At 34.8% G+C, this 22,455-nt stretch overlaps 1 protein-coding gene across 2 annotated transcripts; it reads left to right on the top strand.

The window, feature by feature from the left end:
- Nucleotides 1–320: 320 nt before the first annotated feature.
- LOC114354560 (putative inorganic phosphate cotransporter) lies at nt 321–22,105 on the top strand. Of its 2 annotated transcripts, none has more exons than XM_028306987.1 (9): nt 321–458; nt 9,123–9,249; nt 13,996–14,083; nt 15,876–16,118; nt 17,781–17,952; nt 18,849–18,994; nt 19,523–19,743; nt 19,931–20,231; nt 20,600–22,105. In XM_028306987.1, exons 1-9 carry the CDS (start codon nt 434–436, stop codon nt 20,807–20,809), a joined length of 1,533 nt encoding a protein of 510 aa, XP_028162788.1. In that variant the 5' UTR covers nt 321–433; the 3' UTR covers nt 20,810–22,105. The 2 variants fall into 2 exon arrangements, with proteins under 2 accessions (XP_028162788.1, XP_028162789.1); XM_028306988.1 differs by lacking the exon at nt 321–458 and adding an exon at nt 5,769–5,790.
- The last annotated feature ends 350 nt before the right edge of the window (nt 22,106–22,455 follow it).

The following is a 22,455-nucleotide window of genomic DNA, read 5'->3' as shown; positions in this document are numbered from 1 at the left end:
CCGCAATGTTTTGTTAAAAACTTTTTCAATATGCTTATTGCTTCCTAGGTACCTAAGAGTAGGTAGGCATACCATCTTATTTTATTTTCTACAGTGTAATTAACCTTAGGTCGAAAGATCTAGAAAGAGATGAAGAGACAAGATAAGCTTTAAGCTGATTCCTATACGTAATTAAGTTAGGTATCAGTAGGTAAGCTTAATTGAAATAAAGTATGTGTGAAACTAGTATAATTATTTTAAAGAGAAAGGAAAGGTGGCAGGCTACTGTGCAGATAGTGTTAAGTTGCCTCGATAATGTTCATTGACGATCGGATGTTTGAACGGCGCGAGGCCTTAGTCGCAGAAAGTCAGGCGCGCGCGCAACTCGCGATCACGTCTCACGGTTCGCGCGGATCCGCAGTGCGGGTATTGTGTTCACTCGCGTTAAAACAAAATGAAACTACACATTAAAGCATTCGGTAAGTATTGAAAATAAACATTTATTAAACAAAAGGACATGTAAGTGTAAATTAATTCGCGAATCCTTGATAGCACCTTTACAAACGATTAGAACGCCGCAATTAACTTTTTTATGGCATCTTATAAAGACATTGTAAGTTTGCGTTTGTAATTAAAAAAAAAAGATTCTGGTTATTATAAGTACAATAGTAAAAAATAAACCAACTGTGACTAGTTTACATATCACAAATAATAATAACCTTAGCAATTCGTTCGACAGGTGAATGGTTACGCAGTGTTTTGTTTTCTTTTGTTTGCGTATCAAATTAATTACATTGATAGAAAGAGAGTGTACAATGTTTACTTACATGGCTATTGTAGCATATAGGTAGGTAGGTACATATAACAATGTCAAAGTGTCTCTGAAACAGATATACTTAGGTAATACCTAAGTTACCTAGGTATTTCTTGTCTGAGTAATCCCAAAATAGTCCGGAGTCAGATGATTGTGTCTCATTAAGATAACTACTTTAAAATGACTTATTAGATTTTCTTGCGGTGGCATTTATAATTTAGAAAATATTTTGAGTAAGACAGTATACAGGTTCAGCTATGACATTACTAAAGTGTCTACCTATGCCGGACAGATACCGGGAGCTAAAACTAAGCTATGTGGGATGCAGTGCTTATGTACCCCAGTTTTATGTTCCTAGGCCGATGTCCATTGAAACCTACTTAGTAAATACGTTTTACAAATTGGATTGTAGAGTGTTCCTTATAATATAGAGTCACTTTTTTAACGGTGTTAATACCAACTTAAAGTAACGTACTTAATTATGATTTTCTTTTTAAATAATTATATTCACGCTAAACACTAATTAACGTATTGTTTACCGATAGGCTGATTTCTGGAACAAAATGTAATTTTCATGAAAGCTTTAGCTTTAGCTTTATAGGAGAATCAATTAGAATAACCCCAAGGAAAAACCTAGTACATAATTGGAACGTGATCTACATTAAAAGTGCATTTAGTTTTTATTCCTAGGTTATACTCGTATACAGTGTGAGTCACGTTAAAGTGTACATATGAAAATATATGGAACTAGACCTATTTTTATCGACAAAAAAGAGGTCAAAAAATTTTTGAGATTTTTTTTTAATTTTTTATAGAATTTTTTTTCTTCAAATTACTTATTGTAAAGAAAACGTAATAACTTTTAAACTAAGCGGTATATCCTGATAAAATAAAAACAGTAATAATGCTAAATAACAGGCAATACTAAAAAAAATACATAAAATATACAAAAAATGCCAACAAATAATAAAAAATGATACTTTTTGAAAAAAATCTGCTTAAAAATTCGTATTTTTTTGGTTATTTGATAAATTTCTCCAAAAAATGCCCCTATAACAGATGGTTTTAATTACTTTTTATTATTCTCTATCGTATTACTTTTGTAAAACCAAAAATCGCATGTCTCTATCCCTATCACAACATTTGCTATGATCGTTTGAACAAAGGCCTGCCACCACATTTTTCTCCGCTATAGGTAGAGACAATTTTAATTTTAACTAAAATGCTTATTTTACTTCGAAATCTTTTGTTTTTATTTGAAATCTAACTTGTCTTTATCAAAATTACAAATCTAGAGCCATTTTCAGTTTTGTTGTTAACGAAGCGTTGAATGGCGCGCGCGGAGAGGCTTAGTTCAAACGATCATAGCAAATGTTGTGATAGGGATAGAGACATGCGACTTTTGGTTTTACAAAGATAATACGATAGAAAATAATACAAAGTAATAAAAACCACCGGTTATAGGGGCATTTTTTGGAGAAATTTATAAAATAACCAAAAAAACACGAATTTTTAAGCAGATTTTTTTCAAAAAGTATCATTTTTTATTATTTGTTGTCATTTTTTGTGTCTTTTATGTATTTTTTTAGTATCGCCTGTTATTTAGCATTATTACTGTTTTTATTTTATCAGGATATACCGCTTAGTTTAAAAGTTATTACGTTTTCTTTACAATAAGTAATTGGAAGAAAAAAAATTCTATAAAAAAATTAAAAAAAATCTCAAAAATTTTTTGACCTCTTTTTTGTCGATAAAAATAGGTCTAGTTTCATGTATTTTCATATGTACACTTTAACGTGACTCACACTGTATTTACAAAAAATGCGTATACCTAACATTATTTGCGTAACTCCATCTGCGCTACGTCAAAAGATACGAGTAAATATATATTTAATTAAAATTGTATAATACTTATTTTTAAAAAGTCGTCTTGGTAATTAATTTTACAAATTATTTTGTTACAAATCTTAGAAATAAGGTTCTACTCATAGATGGGGCAGTTATAGTGTTCATTTTTGTTTGTTACAACTTTGGTAAGGGCATTGCGGAATTGAATCAACCTGAAAAAATATGGAAGCTTCGAAGGCCATAATATACGATAAAGAGAAAGGATGGATTGCGGATTTTAATTAACTAACCACAATAAGCAAATTGATGATTTAATAAAAAATATTTTTATTTTAACGTTTATGACATTGACTTTACAAGTAATTATTGAATCATTTTTTAAGTTCATCGCCATAAACCAAAGAAAGAAGAAGAAGATGATATTTATGACCGGACATTGGAGGCCAATGGAAAATAAAAGGCCTTTGGTTTTAAATTACAACCATAGGGTTTCAGTGATAGGCGCCATATTATTATTGAAGTGCGCGCTTTTTTCCTTATTCTGACGGTCAAGCATTTAAACTTAATGTTTACATTCGATCTGGTGATACCATCTCTGCATTATGTAAACCTGTTTTGATGGCCATCAAAATGCTAAACGCTTATGAATAACATGTTAATAATTTGGCAACGGTTATCTTAGAAAATATTTATTATTAATTCGGTTATCTATATAATTCGGTTTATCTCGTACCTTCCTAAGTTCATGAAATGACCCATTTTGCGATTATAGTAATTATGGTTTGCAAAAGTTAAAAATAAATATATGGCATTCCATTATTTTCAACAAGCTGGCCTTTAAAAAGCACCCACATAAGTACCTAAAACGAAACTTACAGACTTTCAGCACTTTCAGAGTGTTAAACTTTTTTATTTCTTATCTGACTAGCCTTATAGTCTCTAGATGAATGTTTACATGACTTAACATTTATATTTACTTTACATTATAGCAATGCTGTAATATGTAGTAATTTATGTACCTACCTAGGTTAAACATCAGCGTACTATCTTATAAGATTTTTATCGCAGATGCGTATTTGCCCATATGATTTTTGTTATTAAACGGTAGTGGAGAGATGATAACGTAACTTTAGATTACGCTGTTGTAGATATTGATGTTGTTTTGAAACAGATACACGGGGAAGTATTGTATTGTTTAACCAGTTCGTAATTGTTGCCTCTGTATGTTTCCAGACTGATGTAACTTCGTACTTCCAAGTTTAATGACAGCTTAAGGTTCCAACAATGTGGTGGTACAGCGAGACCATTGTATGGGAGCTATTATACACGCCCCTATTGAGTCGTTTGATTGTCATGCTGTCAGGTCGACCTTGACAAAACCGTGAAACGCATAGTTCCGATGTTACGATTCAGCGCACTGAGGAGCACAATAACATGTTTGTGTTGGCAGTCGTTGGTTGAATAGTTGAATATTGTAGCCATCCCTGGCCTCATGCACGAAGTCAAACATACACCTGCTAGGCAAAATGATCAGCAAACTTGCTTAAAAGTAACCACTAATTAATCTTTTACTTAGATAAGAAGGGTAATACCAATCAACTTAACTTAAAAAATTGTTTCTTCAAATAAAGTAGTATCATTAACTTAAAATCATAAGAAGAACCAGTTTAAAAGATGGAACGGAGATGATAATGGTATGACGATGGACTTGACAGAGACGAAAAAATACCTGTGTACTTAGTTAATTATCTTACAGTAATTAGTAGCAAGCGTAGAACAGTTGGTAGCCCTCCAGCTACGTAGAGTCGACGTCTTGCTTAAGAAGCTGGATGCAACAAGCAAAATAAGGGTAAAAAGGCGCATATCTAATTGGGGAAGGCCTATGTCACCTATGCCTAGGCCAGTGAACTGGCTTAGGCTGAGGTTTATGATGATGTTTATCAGTTCTTAGCACTATATCGTATTTAGCAGGCTATAAGTATTCAAAGTAGCTCATTTTAGTAACTGTGCAGTTAATTCTAGCATATTCTATGATGGTTTTCACGAAGTCATCCACAGTTTCGTGCATTAATCGCAGTTGGCTGTTAGTTGCATTGCAGCGAGTTACTCGTAGCTGTTACGTCAGGATGGTAGTGTAACAATATCCATATCATTCTAAAACTTAAAATATGAATTTTCATTGGCTTCTAAGTAAGCTTCATAGTCATTTAGGTTATATGCGTAAGCAGCAAATGTAAAATTATGAATACGCGATAGATTGTCTGTAATGGTCATTGGTACCCGTAAGTAGGCTGCCCCGTTAGTGTTTAGTACCCTCTTTAGTCATCCCAAAGTTCAGCGCTCGCTTGTAGAGTTATCTGCATCGGAGACGGCTTTGTCACGCCCACACAAGCTGTGTCAACTTTAACGTGTGATCTGGAAGTGGGACAAGCGTGTGACACATTAATACCCCGAAGCTATTTCATGTTGTCGTAGGGCATGCACCCCATAAAGATAAATAAGAGATACAATTTTCATAATTACTTAATCCTTCTCAAAAGCACTGAAAGCTTCAGTAAAAGCTGTCATCGACTCCGGCCCTCGAATGTCGCTCATTATCCGTTGAGATTCTCAGCATACTTTCAAGTTTTTATTTAGCCCAGCAACTTTATAAATGATCTTTATTGCGGTGCTATAAATAAAATAAGTGTAATGACACTGTAAATAAGTGTTATGAGTGTAAAAACCTGGATCGGTCGTCGGCGAGGCGCCGGGAGTGGCGCCGCGCGGCGGAGCCTGCATTCTTGCACTTTCACCGTACGTCGGAACTTCCAGGCAAGGATTGGGGCATGTCCACAAGGACAAAAAAAGTGCAATTGTTATTGCTTTGTTTTTTTTTTGTTTTTGCATGACTGAGTAAGGCAAAGGCATAAAAAATAGAGGATATGGTCGAGACAAGTATAACACTCATAAATACTGTCGAAATCTAGCGAGGTTCTTATTATTTTCTCATTAGTTGTCCCAGTGAAACTAGCATTACTTACTTCTCATTCGTTAACTTTCACAATATTGTTATTATTACAGTTGTGTTGGGGGTGGACTGAAATGAGAATGAAGACCTGACAGATTTTTTAGGAGTTACTATCGTCATCGTATATTGCAGATGACAAGTGAGTCTTAATTTTCTACCATTTGAATCCGACAAAACGTGACAGTTTTAATTTTGAAATCGCTTCACGGAGCGAAGTTCATAAAAACGCTGGAGCAAAGTGATTTCGGAATAACAACTGTCACGATTCGGATTCGGAATTACTCTGCAGCTTGTCTAGAGGAGGCACCAGATGCATTAGCTAGATCGGTCAGTGTGCATTTGCCCCAACATCGCACCGTTACGCAAATGGTCGTCGCTCATTAGTGGCGTGCCGAGTTTGCCAATAACTCAAACTATCTTATTCAATTGCGCACACGCACTCCGAACTTTTCTGCAATGGTCAATCACTAACACCTTAGTTTGGATTATATTGATGTAATGTACAAAAGACTATAGCATTTTATATATCTTAACAAAAATGTAGAGTCTGATCCTAATGTGGATGCTAAATGTTCTACCAAAAAATTGCATCAATCAATAAGGCACCATCTCTATTTTAACTATAACAACAAACGTCAAAAATAGGTCAAACAGCACCGGTTATCGTTAAAGTTACGGTTAAAGTTTGGTGATGAAACTCAGCGAATTTACTAAGTTCAGTATTCTCAATATAGTTATTATCAAATCAAAATAAGTAGGTAAGTTTCAGTTGCAAAATTTTTAGGCTGAGTTGCACCATCTTACTTTACCTTTGTTATTGTTATGGTTAAAATAAGTTGGTGCAACTCCGCCTTAGACTTCATTTGTTTGCATGCTTGTTTCTATTCTCGCAGAGTCTAGAAATTATTCAGGACTAAGTTCACAACAACTTCATAATTACAGTTGGTTTATCGAATTTTAACTATTGACTCTCCCATTCTGACTTGGACGTGCTTGTACCCGTATCCAACAATTAACGTTTCATACATTTTTATGATTATTATTGTAGTTACGTTTGATATTTGTGCAATTATGTCTGACGCAGGTATGCAGTTAACACTGGTAGCGATAACAGCCAGTGTCACTAGATTTTATGAGAATAACAAAGGAAAATAAATTATATATTCTATCGGTGAACTCTATTTCTTTTTCTAGTCCATTCTTTTTTTTTTTTTTTTTTTTTTTTTTNGCTAGCCAGGCGGACTTAGAACAAGCCCTACCACCAACCAAACCGAACAGAAAAATCTGCCCCCACTGGGAATCGAACCCGGGACCTCTGCGTCTGAAGCAGGTGGTCTAACCACTAGACCACAGAGGCGGTTAAATTCAATTCACAAATGCATTCCTGTAGTGCCTCAGTTTTCGAAATAAATGAGTTTTTCGGAAATCAACTGACTTTGAACCCACGATCTGTAACTTGAAAAAGTATGTTCTCTGCGACAGGAAACTGCAACATGAAAAATCATTGTTTCCGTTTGTGTTTTGGCTAGTATATTGATATTATCTTACTACATAAGAGATACACTATTTTTTTAAGCTTCGTATTTTGTTTTAAGTAATTAGCAATAGCCTTCTCTTTAACTACTCGTCAATAGCAGTGGCTAGGCCAATGATCGTAAAACACTATACTTACATTAAATACAACTCGTTAATGTACTCTTTCAAAACTAGAGGTCATCTTACCAACCTCAACTCAACTCACAGATTTAATATTTGACGATTCTCACATTGCTTCACAGACACACCTCTTCTACGTAAATGAAATCCGCGGCCTTCGGGTATATTAATGCCAGTCGCAGTATAATATGCAAAACAAGTTTTTAGTATCAGATGGACGGAGGGAATCCCAACTAATGTCATCGTCAAAACAAAACAGCTTTACAACGAGTTGTTCGTCCCTAATTAAAAATTCTTCAGCTTAATCGATTCGGTGTTCATAATTTCGATGTCAGCTTGATTGATTTCACTTGCATCTTGCGACAACCTCAGGCCGGTGAACTAGTTCGAGCATATAGTTAAAAGGCTTTCGCTTTCGCGTCACCTCAATTTGTTTTAATATTATTTTTCTATTACTTCTGCGCGCGGTTTCGTCCGCCTTAATTTCGGTCTAGCAGCGCCAATATAATAATTAATTAGATTCTACGAGTAGCCTAAAAATATTACTATGTAACTACTATTTCCTTGAAAAACAACTGACATTTGAGTTTAATCTCTTTTTGTTCAGCGAAGGCGTCACAAAAACACAGACAAAGTTGTTTTTGCATGTAATTTTTTGCATAAATTACAAGTTGATAGTTTGGGCACATAATTAGAATATGTCATAATGTGGTTTGGGTGCATGTCAACCGGTGTTTATCCGTCTGCCATTTATTGACATTGTATTGGAAAGTGTTCTTCCGCGAATCTCCTAGGAGGTCGTGCATTCTGCGCGAGTGGTTACGTCTGTCCGGCTATGTGTTTGCTTGAAGCAAATACGCGTCTTTAGTTCCTCGATGTGTGTAGGTCAATGACAGCTAGTTCACCAACCACTCCACTCGACACTGTAGAGAACATCGGACGCAAAACAAAACAAAAAGAGTATGCAGACTCAAAACAGGTTAAGGAAGAAATAAGCAAAAACTCGCATAATTCCAATGAGATACAAACTTGATATTATAACACGCATTGTGATGGTGATACCTACTTATAAATCTTATAATCTCTGCACTGAATTTCCTGGTAAATAAAACTCTACATTAATAACTGTGCCATAGAATACAATACTACCTATTACTATTCTTGGTGATGTTTCCTAGATAGATACCTAATTAAATCACCTTCGTCCGCATTGAGTAATATGTGTAATTTGAGATGTTTTATCACGATTTCTTTATTACCCCTAATTTGTAAGGCTATGTACGTACGTACCTACTGGGAAAAAAATATCTATAATTATTCATTTGAATACGTGCTGCTCTATAAGTAGATTTTAGTGAAGGAAAAACAGGAAAAGCTTGGATCGATTTATGCTGATTAATATCATAAGGCTTACGTTTAGGAGCGACGAGAACTCATATTTCCTTGGCCCGTCATCTAATTGTTTTATTTCGCCAACTTTATACTTTATGAATACTTTGTTGTTCAAAAATTTAACAAGATTTAATACGCAATTATAGCAGGATGACGTCATTTGTGAGAATTATTTATAGGTAGGCGTATTAGTACAGATAGGCGTGTAAGGCTAACCAACATTCAACATGTTAAAGTTTTTTGCATGATGACGTACCTTCTGGGTTGGAGTCGAATAAATGTTTATTACTAACTTATACGTAGTAATAAAAGTTAAATTGTGGAGGATTTAATCGATAGCTTTTAAGATCCTTGAAGGACAGACGACGGAAATATTAGAATAGTTTGCAAAAAATCTGAAAATCTTTTAATTATTTGTTTCAGATGCCATACCGGCGCGGCTTGTAGTGGGGATCATGATGTTCTTCGCGTGCTGGGTCAACTACATGATGAGGGTCAACATGAGCGTCAATATCATCGCCATGGTCCCCGACAACAAAAATGCCACGTCGTAAGTTTAATGACTCTCTATTCTTATATCAAAAATTTTTTTTAAAGTATTATTTATTAGTATTTTGGTCAAATCCGCTCTTAAGGAGCCAACATGATCAAATTTTTTTTGTGCCCTACCAGCAACCAGCATTTCTCATATCTCGAAGCATCGAGACAAACAGATTACAGAGTACACTGCGATAAAGAAGCAATTCAATACAGTTGTATCACTTACCATACAAAGCTGTTCCTATGAATTCGTTAAGCAATAAAAACTAGTAATTTTCTTCGGCAATCTGGTTGAGGATGTTATGTATCTGTAGGTAATTAATTTGACACACTCGAAGTAGATTAGGCGATGCTTCAGCAAGCTAAGGATGCTAGATCCTAAGTAGTTGAAATAGGTGCGCTTTTGCAACATAAAATATAGTCTGATGTGCTATTGACGTAAAATATATAATAAAGTCATCAATGTGAGGAAAATGAATACTTAAATGTCTAAAAACTATGTCATGGTCAATCATACGGAATATTCAAACTTTTTTCATCTATTTTTGTATGTCGTCTTGTAAGCTGGATTCTGTAATTCGTTCTCATAACGGCTTAATCCTGTTCCACTAATAAAAACTCTGTATGACTGTTGATGATGTATGAAAACTTATTGTAGAGTGCGTGGACATGTGCGATTAGCTAGCAAGTAATTGATTGTTCCAGCAAAAACAACACTGATGAGTTTGATTGATAGATAATTTCCTTTAATTAATTTAAACAGGTTTTATTCAATTATGCAACGCGAAACTTTAAAATTAATTAGATCCTGCTTACATTTAAATTAAGACAACTAAAAAAAATCGCCGGTCTATTGTTATTATTTTACACCATCTTCCCATTCCTTCATTTATGTACAAACTACTAGTAGGTACATAGATTAAAACATGCTCTATTCAGGGTGTGGTTTTGTAAAACAACGCCCATCTCAGGGATGGTAGTACACATGAAAGTAATTACAAAAAATATATAAATACAATTTTAACTATTACTTTATTAGTAAAAAACCTTGTACAAACATCTCCTAAAACTTTCGAGACAGCACTTGTTACCGCCCGCACCACCCCCGCGTACCCCGCTACACCACCGAATACATGCGGCTGCCGCCCCGGGAGAGCGGGGAGACTGACCGATAGCTCGCCCGCGTAATAATACCATTTTCCTGATTTCATGGAATTTTCCATGAAAATTTAATTTTTTTTTGGCATCAGTGTCATGTATACTACCACCCCTGAGATGGAAATTATTTTACCACACCCTGTATGTATAGTTTGTTGCAGCTTAGTTCAATTATACTTGGTTTTCACCCTTATTTTCTATTAGGTTTAGTTTCATGTGCCTGTACAAAACTGGTTGCTTCTGATTGATTCCTTTCTCACGAGCATCAGCTTCCTTGCTTTATAAATGTACGACACTATGTAACTATGAACCTTCATTCAAGATTAGGTTGGTTTAAGTTTGTGATAGGTTCATATTACAAACACAGGTTACAAAAGTTTTAATAAGGTTTTGAGCTTCGTTTCATACGCCCCTTAATTTTTCAGCTTTATGACTTGATGCTTAGGTACTTTGTTGATACTTGGAAGAAGGTGACGTCACCAAAGTCATGGCTACCCACGTGACCGTGCTTCTTTCGTTGCGCACGCGACACCAACCGTGGCCAATTTTGTTCAATAACTCTCAAAGATTAAAATTCTGTTTAGAATTGTATTGTAAATTACCTAATGACAATGGGAATACTTTTTGTTCTTATAACTATTTATTTGTAATTGTAACAGTAAATATGTACCTACTTATCCTGATACCATACGATTCGCTACATATAAATTACGAGTAACTAAGTAATTATATCTGTCTGTCTTGTTACATTTTCACGCATAACTTAACATAACTTCAAATGAATTCCGACAATAAACGCTCATATTTGCATGTCGTTGCATTCTGTGATTAATTCACACTTAGGCCCAGAACAGACGGTGAAACGCAACTGCAACGAAACTGCAACTTTCTGATGATTCTTATGAATGAAACTAAAACTGAAAGTTTCAAACTGGTCGCGTCATGTGTGGTCTCTCAACGGACGCTATGGCAGAAACTTAGTTGCAACTCAAAAGTAACTAGCAGTTGCAGTTTCGTTGCAGTTGTGTTTCACCGTCTGTTCTGGGCCTTAGTTGGATGAAATTTTATTACAGATAGTTTTGAAACCCAGGGAAAAACTTAGGACAGGCTTTTGTAAGAGAAGGTCTGTGAGAGACTGAATTTCACGAGGGCCAAAAGTGGTAAATCTTGCAACTGATAACATCAAATAAATTAAAATGTTGGAGATGATTAAAATCAACTGAATCCTACTAATATTATAAATGCGAAAGTTTGTATGGATGTCTGGATATTTGTTACTCTTTCACGCTAAAACTGCGAATGGATTTTGATGAAACTTTACAGTATTATTGTTTATAACTTGAAAATGAAAAAAATGAAAATGAAAAATGAAAATGAAAATATTTATTGCCAGAATCAAACAATACAATAACTAAAAGACAGACCTCCACACTAGGCATTGCCTGTCCTGTGGAGGAGAGAATAACGATTAACAGGTAGAATTAAGTACGGCTAAGCTGAAGCGTTATTTAAGGAACCAATAAATCGAAAATATGAAAAGTACACAGAAGACGAAAAGGCATCAGGGATGGATGTAGGGTGTGTGCTGTTGTGTGTAAAAGTGTAGATGTGTTGTGTATTAGTGTGTGTGTGTGTGTGTGTGTGTGACTTAGAATAACATATTATATAATGTATGACGATCTGTGACACTGTGTTTCACGCGGGTGAAGCCGCAGGCAAAAGCTAGTCAAGATTTAAACGTCTGAATATTCTCTACATCAAAATTCACTTTACAATCAGGGTGCGTTCACTCAAATATTAAGTTATATAGATGGGTCAGTATCAATGTTAATTAGTCTTGTTTGATGAAAAATTTACAGTTTCCATTGATATAAACTATAGGTCCAATTAGTTACCAAGACCTTATGACCTTTTGCACCGCATCTCGCACATAATGACGCAGTTTGCGTCCATCCTTCAATTAATGCCTAAATCAAATATGGCGTGGTAATAACGATGAGTTGGAGTAATGTTTTATTAACTACCGGAAATTATTTAAGTCGCGACAAAACACGAGATTATTTATTTATTATGCTACCTAGCTATGTCACTACAAACTTATATTTTTCTGATGTTACACTTAGCACCTTAAAATATCTTACATGGATCGGATAAGCAGTTTGGAATTTGTAAGTAGCTTGTCTACTTCGATGTCGGAGAAGTAGTCCAATTAAAATAAATAACTAATTACTTTTGTAAATCTACGATCGCAATTGTACAAAAAAGTTATTCAATATCAAATACCTGAAAAGGTCACGAAATCGGTTTTTGGCAGTTTTATCGATCATGTTAAGTGTCTCCTCTCAAGTATAGATTAGCAAAAGAAAACAATTCTGTTAAGTTGAATTTGACATTATCAGTTCGATAAAAACGCCAATACTTATCGGTTTCTTTCAATCATACCTACTGTATATTACTTTATCTCACAAAATTGTAACACTTTAGGTCATCAGTAAGGTGATTATCACACTGCACCGCGCTCCGCCGCGGTACGCGGGACGACAGATTTAATCATTATATGCAAGTACCTCAGTTTGTAAAGAAAACACGCGCGGCACAACACACTGACAACCTTTTATCTTTAGCTTCATGCTGACAACGCGTTTGCGTGCGGGATTCGTTATAATATTATGTCGCCACGCGGACCGCGGCGGAGCGCGGTGCCGTGTGATAATCGCCTTACTATGCATATTAGCGGATAATTGTAGAATGCGACTTGGTCAGCATTTAAAATGGTATCTCAGGATCAGGAATAGTGACTTGACTTTACTCGTATTAGAACAATTAAAAAAAAAGCGAAAGAACGAAGACGATGTAGAAGATGAAGAAGAAATGGTGAAAGGTCATCTGTGGGACTTATCAGAAAAACCGAGGCATGCCTGATATTTTTTGAGTTATTATGATATATTTTCATATATTCCTGATATATTTTCATACATTCCACTTCTATGTATCTACATATTTATCTAAATATCGCATGTTTTCGCTCTGCATTCCTAGTCTGCCACGGGACACTTTGTTAATCGATTGTTTTTCTTCACAAGGGGTGGTGAAAAGTGGCTTGAGTCGGCCTCTATCATCTGTCATTCATCTCGCTTTATCACAAGAGCAATTTAATCTTAACGCAATACTTTTTATCAAACTTTAACAATGATGTAACCGATATCGAGTCAAAACATTTTACTTGCTGATAAAATTTATCAGTTTTTCCAGTATTTACAAGTTACTTTAATGAGATACAGAAGTAAATAGTAGTTTGTTAGTATGCAAAGTAATCTCTGAAATAAGTAGGTAGCTTCTGTCTTTCCAAACATCCAAAACTACACAAAAATTACGCCTTTACCTGTGGGCAATGTAATGCTTAGGTTGAGTTGCATCACCTTAATTTTAACCGTAGTAACTATAACTTCCGGCGTTTTTGTATGGAGTTTGACGTTTGATATAGTTTAAGTTCGACAGCGCAACTCAGAGTTAGTTGTACTTACACCAACAATATTCGTAAGTTAGGTAGGTATTCTAGGTATGCAATGCAATTCAACGATTGTGTTTCGTTCCGCAGAGTGAAAAGCCAGTGCGAGGCCATCGTGACGAATGACAGCGCCCTCTACAACGAGACGGCGTTCGTGGTGACACGCCGACCACGACAGGTAACACTATCAACTCTACATTATACAGACAATAGTCTTCGCCAATTTCGTAAACCAATAAGGGATCTTTCGAAAAGATGTTTTGAGACGTTAGTCATCCGTTTGCAGGACCACACACACGGAAAATTGTTCAACTGCATTAGAATAAGAATTTCAATTAGATATCAATCAACCTAGACAGGTCTTGCTAAAAACGTTCAATTTGAAAGTCTCTAATGATTCGCTGAAACCTGAATATCTTTTATTGCAACGTGATTATTATGAGTCAACAACACATGGCATTAATTTTCTCTTTTTACATAACTGCTTATGTCTATTGGCGCGGAAATACAGCCATTGTCTTCTGTCCTTCATGTAATGCAACTCACTTGTGTTTTTAGGAAGTGCGATACTGTAATGTTACCACACCTGTTTTTTGTTTTTGATTGTAAACAGGTTTGTTGGTGGTAATAAATGGAATGGAAGTTCGTGAATTCGTGATCGATGAGACGATAAAAATATCTAAATATGTATATAGGTTTTCACTACAAATGTGAGTTACCTTGAAGGATTATCTAAGTATCAACTCTGAAAAGTGATCGAATATTTGCGGCCCTTCTTTCACCCAATAAGTACATTATTAAAATTTTCAAATTTTCTTTCGTCAATAATTTTTTCAGCTATAGGATGTCCACTGCTGAAAATTCCCTTTCCCCATAATCTCTTTAAAAACAACTTTTTACCTATGAATTAAACATTACCACGAATAAAACCTCTCGTACCTACGCGTTAGCGATCGCTACATTTTCTTAATACATTTTATGAACAATATTGTCGTATTTTAACTTGTTTAAATTGTTGTTTCTTGCGGTGAGACGAAACTAAAATCAAGTGAAACTATTAATTTTCATGACAAATGCGAGTAGGTACATAACACGTTTGAGATGTCAATGAATTCAGAAAATATGTAAGGATGCCTGTCGTCTGTCGTGGGAATGTTCGAAGATTGCGAGCATTCTGATTATTGTATGTAAATAGCTCAGTCGGTATGTAAAGTATCTATTGTTAATGAAAATGTACATATTTTTCAACCCAGAATTTCTCGTAAACAGTGTACTTAACAGTTTCATTTATACGTATAGATAGAGACAACTGTATTTTTTAATTTGGAAAAAACTTAAATAGTATTTTTTCTGCCAATACCTACTTTCGTTTCTTATTTGGACACTTGTGGGTTTTGCGCTCACATGCATCGTAAACTTTGCACAGTTGAATCTTATATAATTAACGAGTACCTATATACCTGTAAGACACAAAAGAAATGAGTTTTCTTCATTTGCACAGCATGGGTCAGCACCGCATGTGTTACGGTTCATTATTAAGAAGACCTAGATCTAAATTAAGTTATTTCAATACTATTCCACGATTTTTCAATTCATTTTCAATTAGGATAAAAACAAGCTAAAAAAATACTTCCTATTTACCCAATTCTATAACACGAGTACGAAGATTTTTCAGTGATTTTAATTTACTAGAGTAATCTTTGATTGATTATTTCTTCTTTATAAGGAAAACTATAGGTAGTACCTATACCATAATAGGAACTAAAATTATGTTAATCAATTATTGTATCTACACATAAGGATGTTACGTAGATATTATCATTGTTCATAACTACGAGTAAAACAATAGTCAAGAACAAAAAAAGAAAACATTATTATTACAGTCCAAGCCATAGAGGGATTTTAAAGGTTTGCATGAAAGAAGTAGGTACCTATTTAAAGTTGAAATTTATTTACTGAATTTGTTACAGCCTGAAAACGTGGTGACCTTCGACTGGACAGCTCAGGAGCAAGCCTACGTCTTGTCAGGCTACTTCTGGGGGTATGCAGTCACCTGTCTGGTGGGGGGCACGGCGGCCGAGATGTGGGGCCCTCGGAAGGTGGTCTTCATCACTATGCTGGTCACCTCCATACTGACGATACTGTCGCCACAAGCTGCTCGTCTCCACTACTTGGTGTTGGTCGCTGTCAGAATCGTTAGCGGTCTTGCATCAGTAAGTTTTATGGTGATATTACAAAGCATCAAATAGTTTGTGACATCCAAAGTAGCCAAAAAGTTTGCAATACGTCTTTGTTGCAATTGGAATAAGGTTGTGTTGTCAACTTTTTGGTTACTTTGGGTGTCACGAATTACGAACTATTTGAAGCTGATTGTACCTTACATTTTTTTGTATTGTTTTCCTAAGTTAAGACGAACGGTGTTTTCTGTTTCATAACGAATATGTGAAATATCGTTGAAAATGACTAATTGTTGAAGCATGTGTAAGATAGAACACATAGGGCTAAAATGGTTGTTGAAATCCTCCTATTTACATTTTATAACGTTAAACGTAGTAAAATAAAATTTAAGCACCGTGAATCGTGAAAATTCTTCAAAACTTTTCATTCTTCACAATTTTATTATTGTAGGATTTTTTACCCGTAGATACATTTTGAATAATTTAGAATTACATTCATCTATAAGTTTCTAAGTAGGTTCTTCTGCCTTTTCTACTAAATGTTAATAAAAATGAATGCAATACGCACGATTTACCTACACTTCTTATCAGTTTCACAATAGTCAGCAGTAGTAGAATATTAGTACAACGTAGATTGTTTTAATAGCAAGTAGATAGAAGACAAAGTGTAATTACCTTGTTTCTTGTAAACTTAATAATCTTAGCGTTGCGAGGAAAATCTGCAAAGAAAATGCACATCTTGTGGATTTATATTAGGACTAACGTGTACAGGGGCTTATCCCCCGGAGATAATAAAAATGAAAACATATTAAACATACATTATTACTAATCTGACAATAAATGTTTGTATCGTGCGTGCGTTCAGCATCAAAGTCAATTTCATAATCAAAATCAGAATTGCGTTTTCAGATTATTGATTGATCATACAGCTATTATGAAAAAGAATGGTTTCCCAAATAAATTTTCAACATTTTCCCTTTCTTCTTTAAGGTGAATTCCTTCTGCTGGGAATTATCATCCCAAATTTCTTTATAGTAAAAAGATCCTAGCTAGTTTCGCATTTAATTTTATAATTTACGAGTAGGTGCATCTCATAGTTTATTTTATTGAAAGCAATGAATACAGGTAATGATTTCAGGTCGCGTCGTGTACGAAGGCCAAGCGATAAGAATATTTTTTACCATGAAATATTGTATTAACCTACTGTAAATGATAGTTTATTTTTTAAATTTTGTGCCTTATATTAATGAAATGAAGTTTAAAATTAATTGGATTTTTTGTAATTATGTCTTTTTAATTTGGCCATCACGGTCTAGTCCGTAGCGGTTCCTGATTTTCAATAGAATTTCAAAGAGGCTTTTGTCAAATTTTCATTTATTGTTTGTCCTTAATTAGACATTAGACGTGGAAAATTAACCATGGATTTTTTGTAAATATTATTATTAAAGTCTTGCACGTCTAATAATAAGGGGTTTACAAGTTTTGTCTGGAAATATTTAAATATGTGATTTAAATATTAATGAAATACCTACATCTCCAAATTACTTATTTTATTACTTTAAGTGAGTAATACCTATACCTCCTCCCCAAAACGATGCCAGCACAAAAAGACGAACGTCTTCTTAATATGACCATGATGTTGATCATTACAGTTAATAATAATAAAGATCTTAAAAATATGATTTTACTTTATTTCAGGGTTTCTTATTCCCAGCTCTTCACGCGTTAGTGGCGCATTGGGCACCACCTCAAGAGAAGGGCAAATTCGTGAGCGCTCTGCTGGGAGGGGCCATCGGAACCGTTGTCACCTGGTCCCTCACTGGCCCTCTCATCGAGAAATTTGGCTGGGATTATGCGTTTTACATACCAGGTATGTAGTTAGAACCTTATGTATTTAGTTGTCTTACTATTAAGTATTATTAGACAATATTTATTTGACTAATCTACCTATATTAAGCTTAGCACTGAGTAAAATTTTATTATTTAGAATAGTTAGGCACGTCATCATAAAAGTGTACAGAAATAACCTACCTACCTACAAACTATAGATTTTATACACAATAGTTTAGTAAGTATAGTTTGAAAATTTTAGAACAAAGTTTTTTTAGAATGAGTGATGTGACACACTTAACTATAATATAGGTAAACCTTTTGAATAGCTCTTATCTTCTTAAGCCTTTGTTATTAAATATTACGATAGCTGTAACGTGTAACGTGGAAGTTACCTACCTACTATACCAAGGTTACAGTTGGTTCCATATATGTCACGTTGCAAGTTTAGAATTATATTTAAAACTCTTTAATTTGAGAAACTTCTGGCTCGTTGCATAACGGTGAGCGGGTCTCTCAATGCCATGCCTTAAATTGGCATAAAGCTAAATGACAACGTGATTAAATTACTTATTATACTTCCAAAATCAATCACATGAATAGACAAATATACTGCACCACAGGAAATTAATTAAATGAGTCTGGGTCTAGCAAATTCGTAAATCACCAAGTACCTAAAGTGATTACTGGAATGATAAAATTAGGTGACTTAGTATTTTATTATCGTCTGGTCTGGTCATCTGTACCCCAAGCACGAATAACTCTCGTAATTTTTTTAGTAACTGTGGTCTTTAACATAGAGTGGTAAAAGTCATGACAACAAATTGTTTGCTGTCACAAGAGAAATGCCTTGGTATGCGGTATTGTTATCAATGATTAGCAACTAATCAGCCTCTTAATAACGATATACCTAATTGCTTAAAATGCTTTTTGCAGGAATTATATCTACAGTTTGGTGCCTACTGTGGCTCGTACTGGTGTATGATTCACCCGTGAAACACCCCCGCATTTCGGACAGCGAAAAGAAATACATTCTGGAAGCTTTAGGTGACAAAGTCCATCAAAGCGCAAAAGACACAAAGGTAAATGAAAGACAAACAGAGAGTATTTTAAAAGCTTTGTTAAGCCTAATTTTACGCCCAATTGATAAATATTTAGGTATTGTGAGGTAAAACTACCTGAATTCACTATTGTCTCAATCATAATTCATCCTTCTTTTTTTTTGCAAACTTTTTCTGTGTCACTGAGATAAAGGTCAGAAAGGTTTATAAATGCGAGTCAATGGACTGTAACAAAAACAACTTCTTACTATTTGAGAGCTAGATTACCCATTGTTTCAAAGTGTAAAGTTATTATGAGGTTTGCATGCAAGTTTATTTTAGAGTTATTGTATTCTCTGGCTACTAAAATAGTTTATGGTTGCTATTTATACTTTGTTACTACAACGTTACATTGTGTTAACTGTTGAGATTCCTTTTTTACAGGATAACACGAAATTACGACCTTATTTTTTAACGAAATTTTTTTCATCTGAAAAGTAATCAAATAATGAAACGATCAAGAACTTCCCGAACATTGCTGAATTATAAAAAATCTACTCTATTTTTCAGATCGTGCCGCCATTCAAAAGCATCTTCACCTCTCTTCCCTTCCTGGCTATGGTGATTCTTCACTATGGCAGCAACTGGGGGCTATACTTCGTGATGACAGCAGCCCCTAAATTCGTCTCCAGTGCCCTTGGCTTCAACCTGACTTCCACTGGCACTCTATCTTCGCTGCCATATCTTGCTAGGATGATTTTCTCTCTAACTTTTGGTGCTATTGGAGATAGGTGAGTTCTATACATTCTTAAGATTTATGAAGTTTTAGTGCCCTGCAGATTTTATATTCTTGCCTACTTGAATAATTTCTGCATCTCACCCTTTTCTCTTTGCATATCTTTTGGCATTACTTTGCAACTTGTTTGTGACACTTTATATTTCAAAAATGTCTATAACAATACTCTTTTGTTTTTTCAGGATCGTGAAACAGAACGTAGTCTCCACGACATTCATGAGGAAATTCTTCTGTCTGTTCTCTCACGTGGTGCCTGGCTTGCTGCTCATTGCATTAGGCTACACGGGCTGCGCGCCGATCCTCTCAATAGTCCTCATCACCTTCTCCATGGGGTCCAATGGCGCTGCCACGCTCACCAACTTGGTGAACCACCAGGACTTGGCGCCAAACTTCGCGGGAACTCTGTACGGAATCGCCAATGGCATCGGCAACACTGCTGGATTCGTTACTCCATTAGTGACAGCTCACTTCACGAAGGATGGCGTAAGTCTTCCTTGATATTGAACAATCAAAATCAAATTAGTGTTCTGTGAATACCATGGTGATTAGTGGAACAAGCATTACCTACATAGACTACTAAACAATTCTGTGTGTACATGCATATAAGGAAAAGTTACCTGTTTTAAGTGATTATCGTTGATGATATAACCTTTTAGCAATTTTTAAGGAAAAATAACAGCAAAAAGTTATTTGGTTTTTTTAGGGTTCCTTACATATTTATGTTAATAAGTTAATGGACACGATTTAGACGGTTGACTCAAAAAAAAATGTTTTGTATCCTAGCTCAATTAGGGTCAATTTTGGGTAACATTTGTCAATTAGACTTTTTAATCATTTGTCTTTGTTTCCAGAACGGGTTTGCGGAGTGGCGGCCTGTATTCATAACAGGGGCTTCGTTGTACATCGCTTCGGCCGTGTACTTCATTCTGTTCGGGACTGGTGAGACCCAGAGTTGGAACTACGTAGCTCCCGTGGAGGAAGAGCGGGACAAGAGGCCTAGCGCTAACTCCACTAACTCTACCGACACCGCCGTCACCGTAACGATCCCCGTCAAAACATAGAAATTGGACAAGTCTAGTGTTAGAATACCAATGTTTTTTTATTTATTCTTGCCAAAAATTAACGGCAACAGATGACACGTGTTGAAGGAGAGACGAATAAATAGTTAAATATAGAAGTATTGTGTTGATTAACGGTACTAAAAGTACTTAATTTTTTAAGTCGTTCATGACGTTATTATTAAGCTATTTTGTAAAAATATTATCTGAATTATTTATAGTTTGTTTTCCATTCAGAAGTACCTAATGTAAAACTTTCCATGAGTATTATTGCCATAGCTAATACGGTTGCGAATGGTTACGAAATGTATTGTTGGTATGGGTTGAAATACAAATGGTACAATAAACGATTTACATAAGTATTCATCGGATGTTAAAGTGTCGACATTTCAACGGCAGCTCCAACTGGGTTACTCGTTGTCGGTTAAGTTGGGTAATGTGGTACTTGTCACGTGCGATAGCTGTCATAATTGTATTTCGTGGTAGACGTCTCTTTTTATTGATTGAATATTTCCACGATATTTTTACTTATGAAAAAATCATAATTTTGATGAAAATACGTGAACTATTTACATGTTATTAGCGTCTAGTTTAAGTTAAATGTCTTATGTAGTCCACGTAACTTTTATTCATACGATCGATAGGTATTAGGTAGGTAGATCTTTGAATCACATGATAGGACAGACTGTTTAAGTTTCTGTACATGATAGGACAGTGTGTTAATAAAGGTCGGACCGAATTTGCGCGGCACTGCACGGCGCGACACAAAGCGTCAAATTATTCTTTCAGTCATTTTGTATGGAGAATGTCGCATTATGGAGCAACACAGTTGCTTACGAGATCATAATTTTTGAACGTGGAGTGTAGTGTCGCGTAGCGCCGCGCAAATGCGGTCCGACCTTTAGTTCGCAGCAACATGCCTGTATTACAATTTTTATTTCCTCAATGATCCTAAATCATTTACACAAGTATTATTTAAAACAGATATTTAAAATCATACAGGATGTATGTTATTAGATTAAGCAAAAAATATATTAATGATGTAGGATTTGTACCAATATTGATTAAGAGATTAAAAAAAAATTATATCTAGGACTCTAGGTACATTTTAGCCCATTTATTTGGTAGACTTAGATTTTTGTTATTTCAATGTCAATGGTTTATCAAATAATCGGGCTCGATATTATAGTGTTATTAAGATTTTTAAATACCTACATCATAGAAATAAGTTTTAACGTTGAGTTTTTAAGACTGTGATGAATTTGTGCTCAGTGCGTGAATAATATACATTTATATTGATTTATTGCATTTTATTTCATAATTTATTTTTAATATGCTACTTTTACCTATGGAGTTCTTAATTTTCTTTTACTGCATCACATACACTGGGAGATAAGTAGAGATAATGAAACAATTATAAAATCATTAAAAATTGTTTAATATATTTTAGTATATTTAGGTACATTATAATACATTATATACACAGGCATATTTCCTTTTATTTCAATATAATATTTTAATCTTATAACAATTAAATGACACATAAAAGTCTATTTACTTTCGAATACACATAGTATCAATTACGTTAATATTAATTACATTTAATAACGATTGGCTGACGTTAATAAAAACAAACCACTTACAATGAT

This window comes from Ostrinia furnacalis, unplaced genomic scaffold (genome assembly GCF_004193835.3).
Source record: "Ostrinia furnacalis isolate ACB-3 unplaced genomic scaffold, ASM419383v2 OfSCF2054, whole genome shotgun sequence".
NCBI classification, from domain to species: Eukaryota; Metazoa; Arthropoda; class Insecta; order Lepidoptera; family Crambidae; genus Ostrinia; species Ostrinia furnacalis.
Note: the sequence above shows the minus strand (reverse complement) of the source record. Positions and strands in the feature narration are given on the sequence as shown.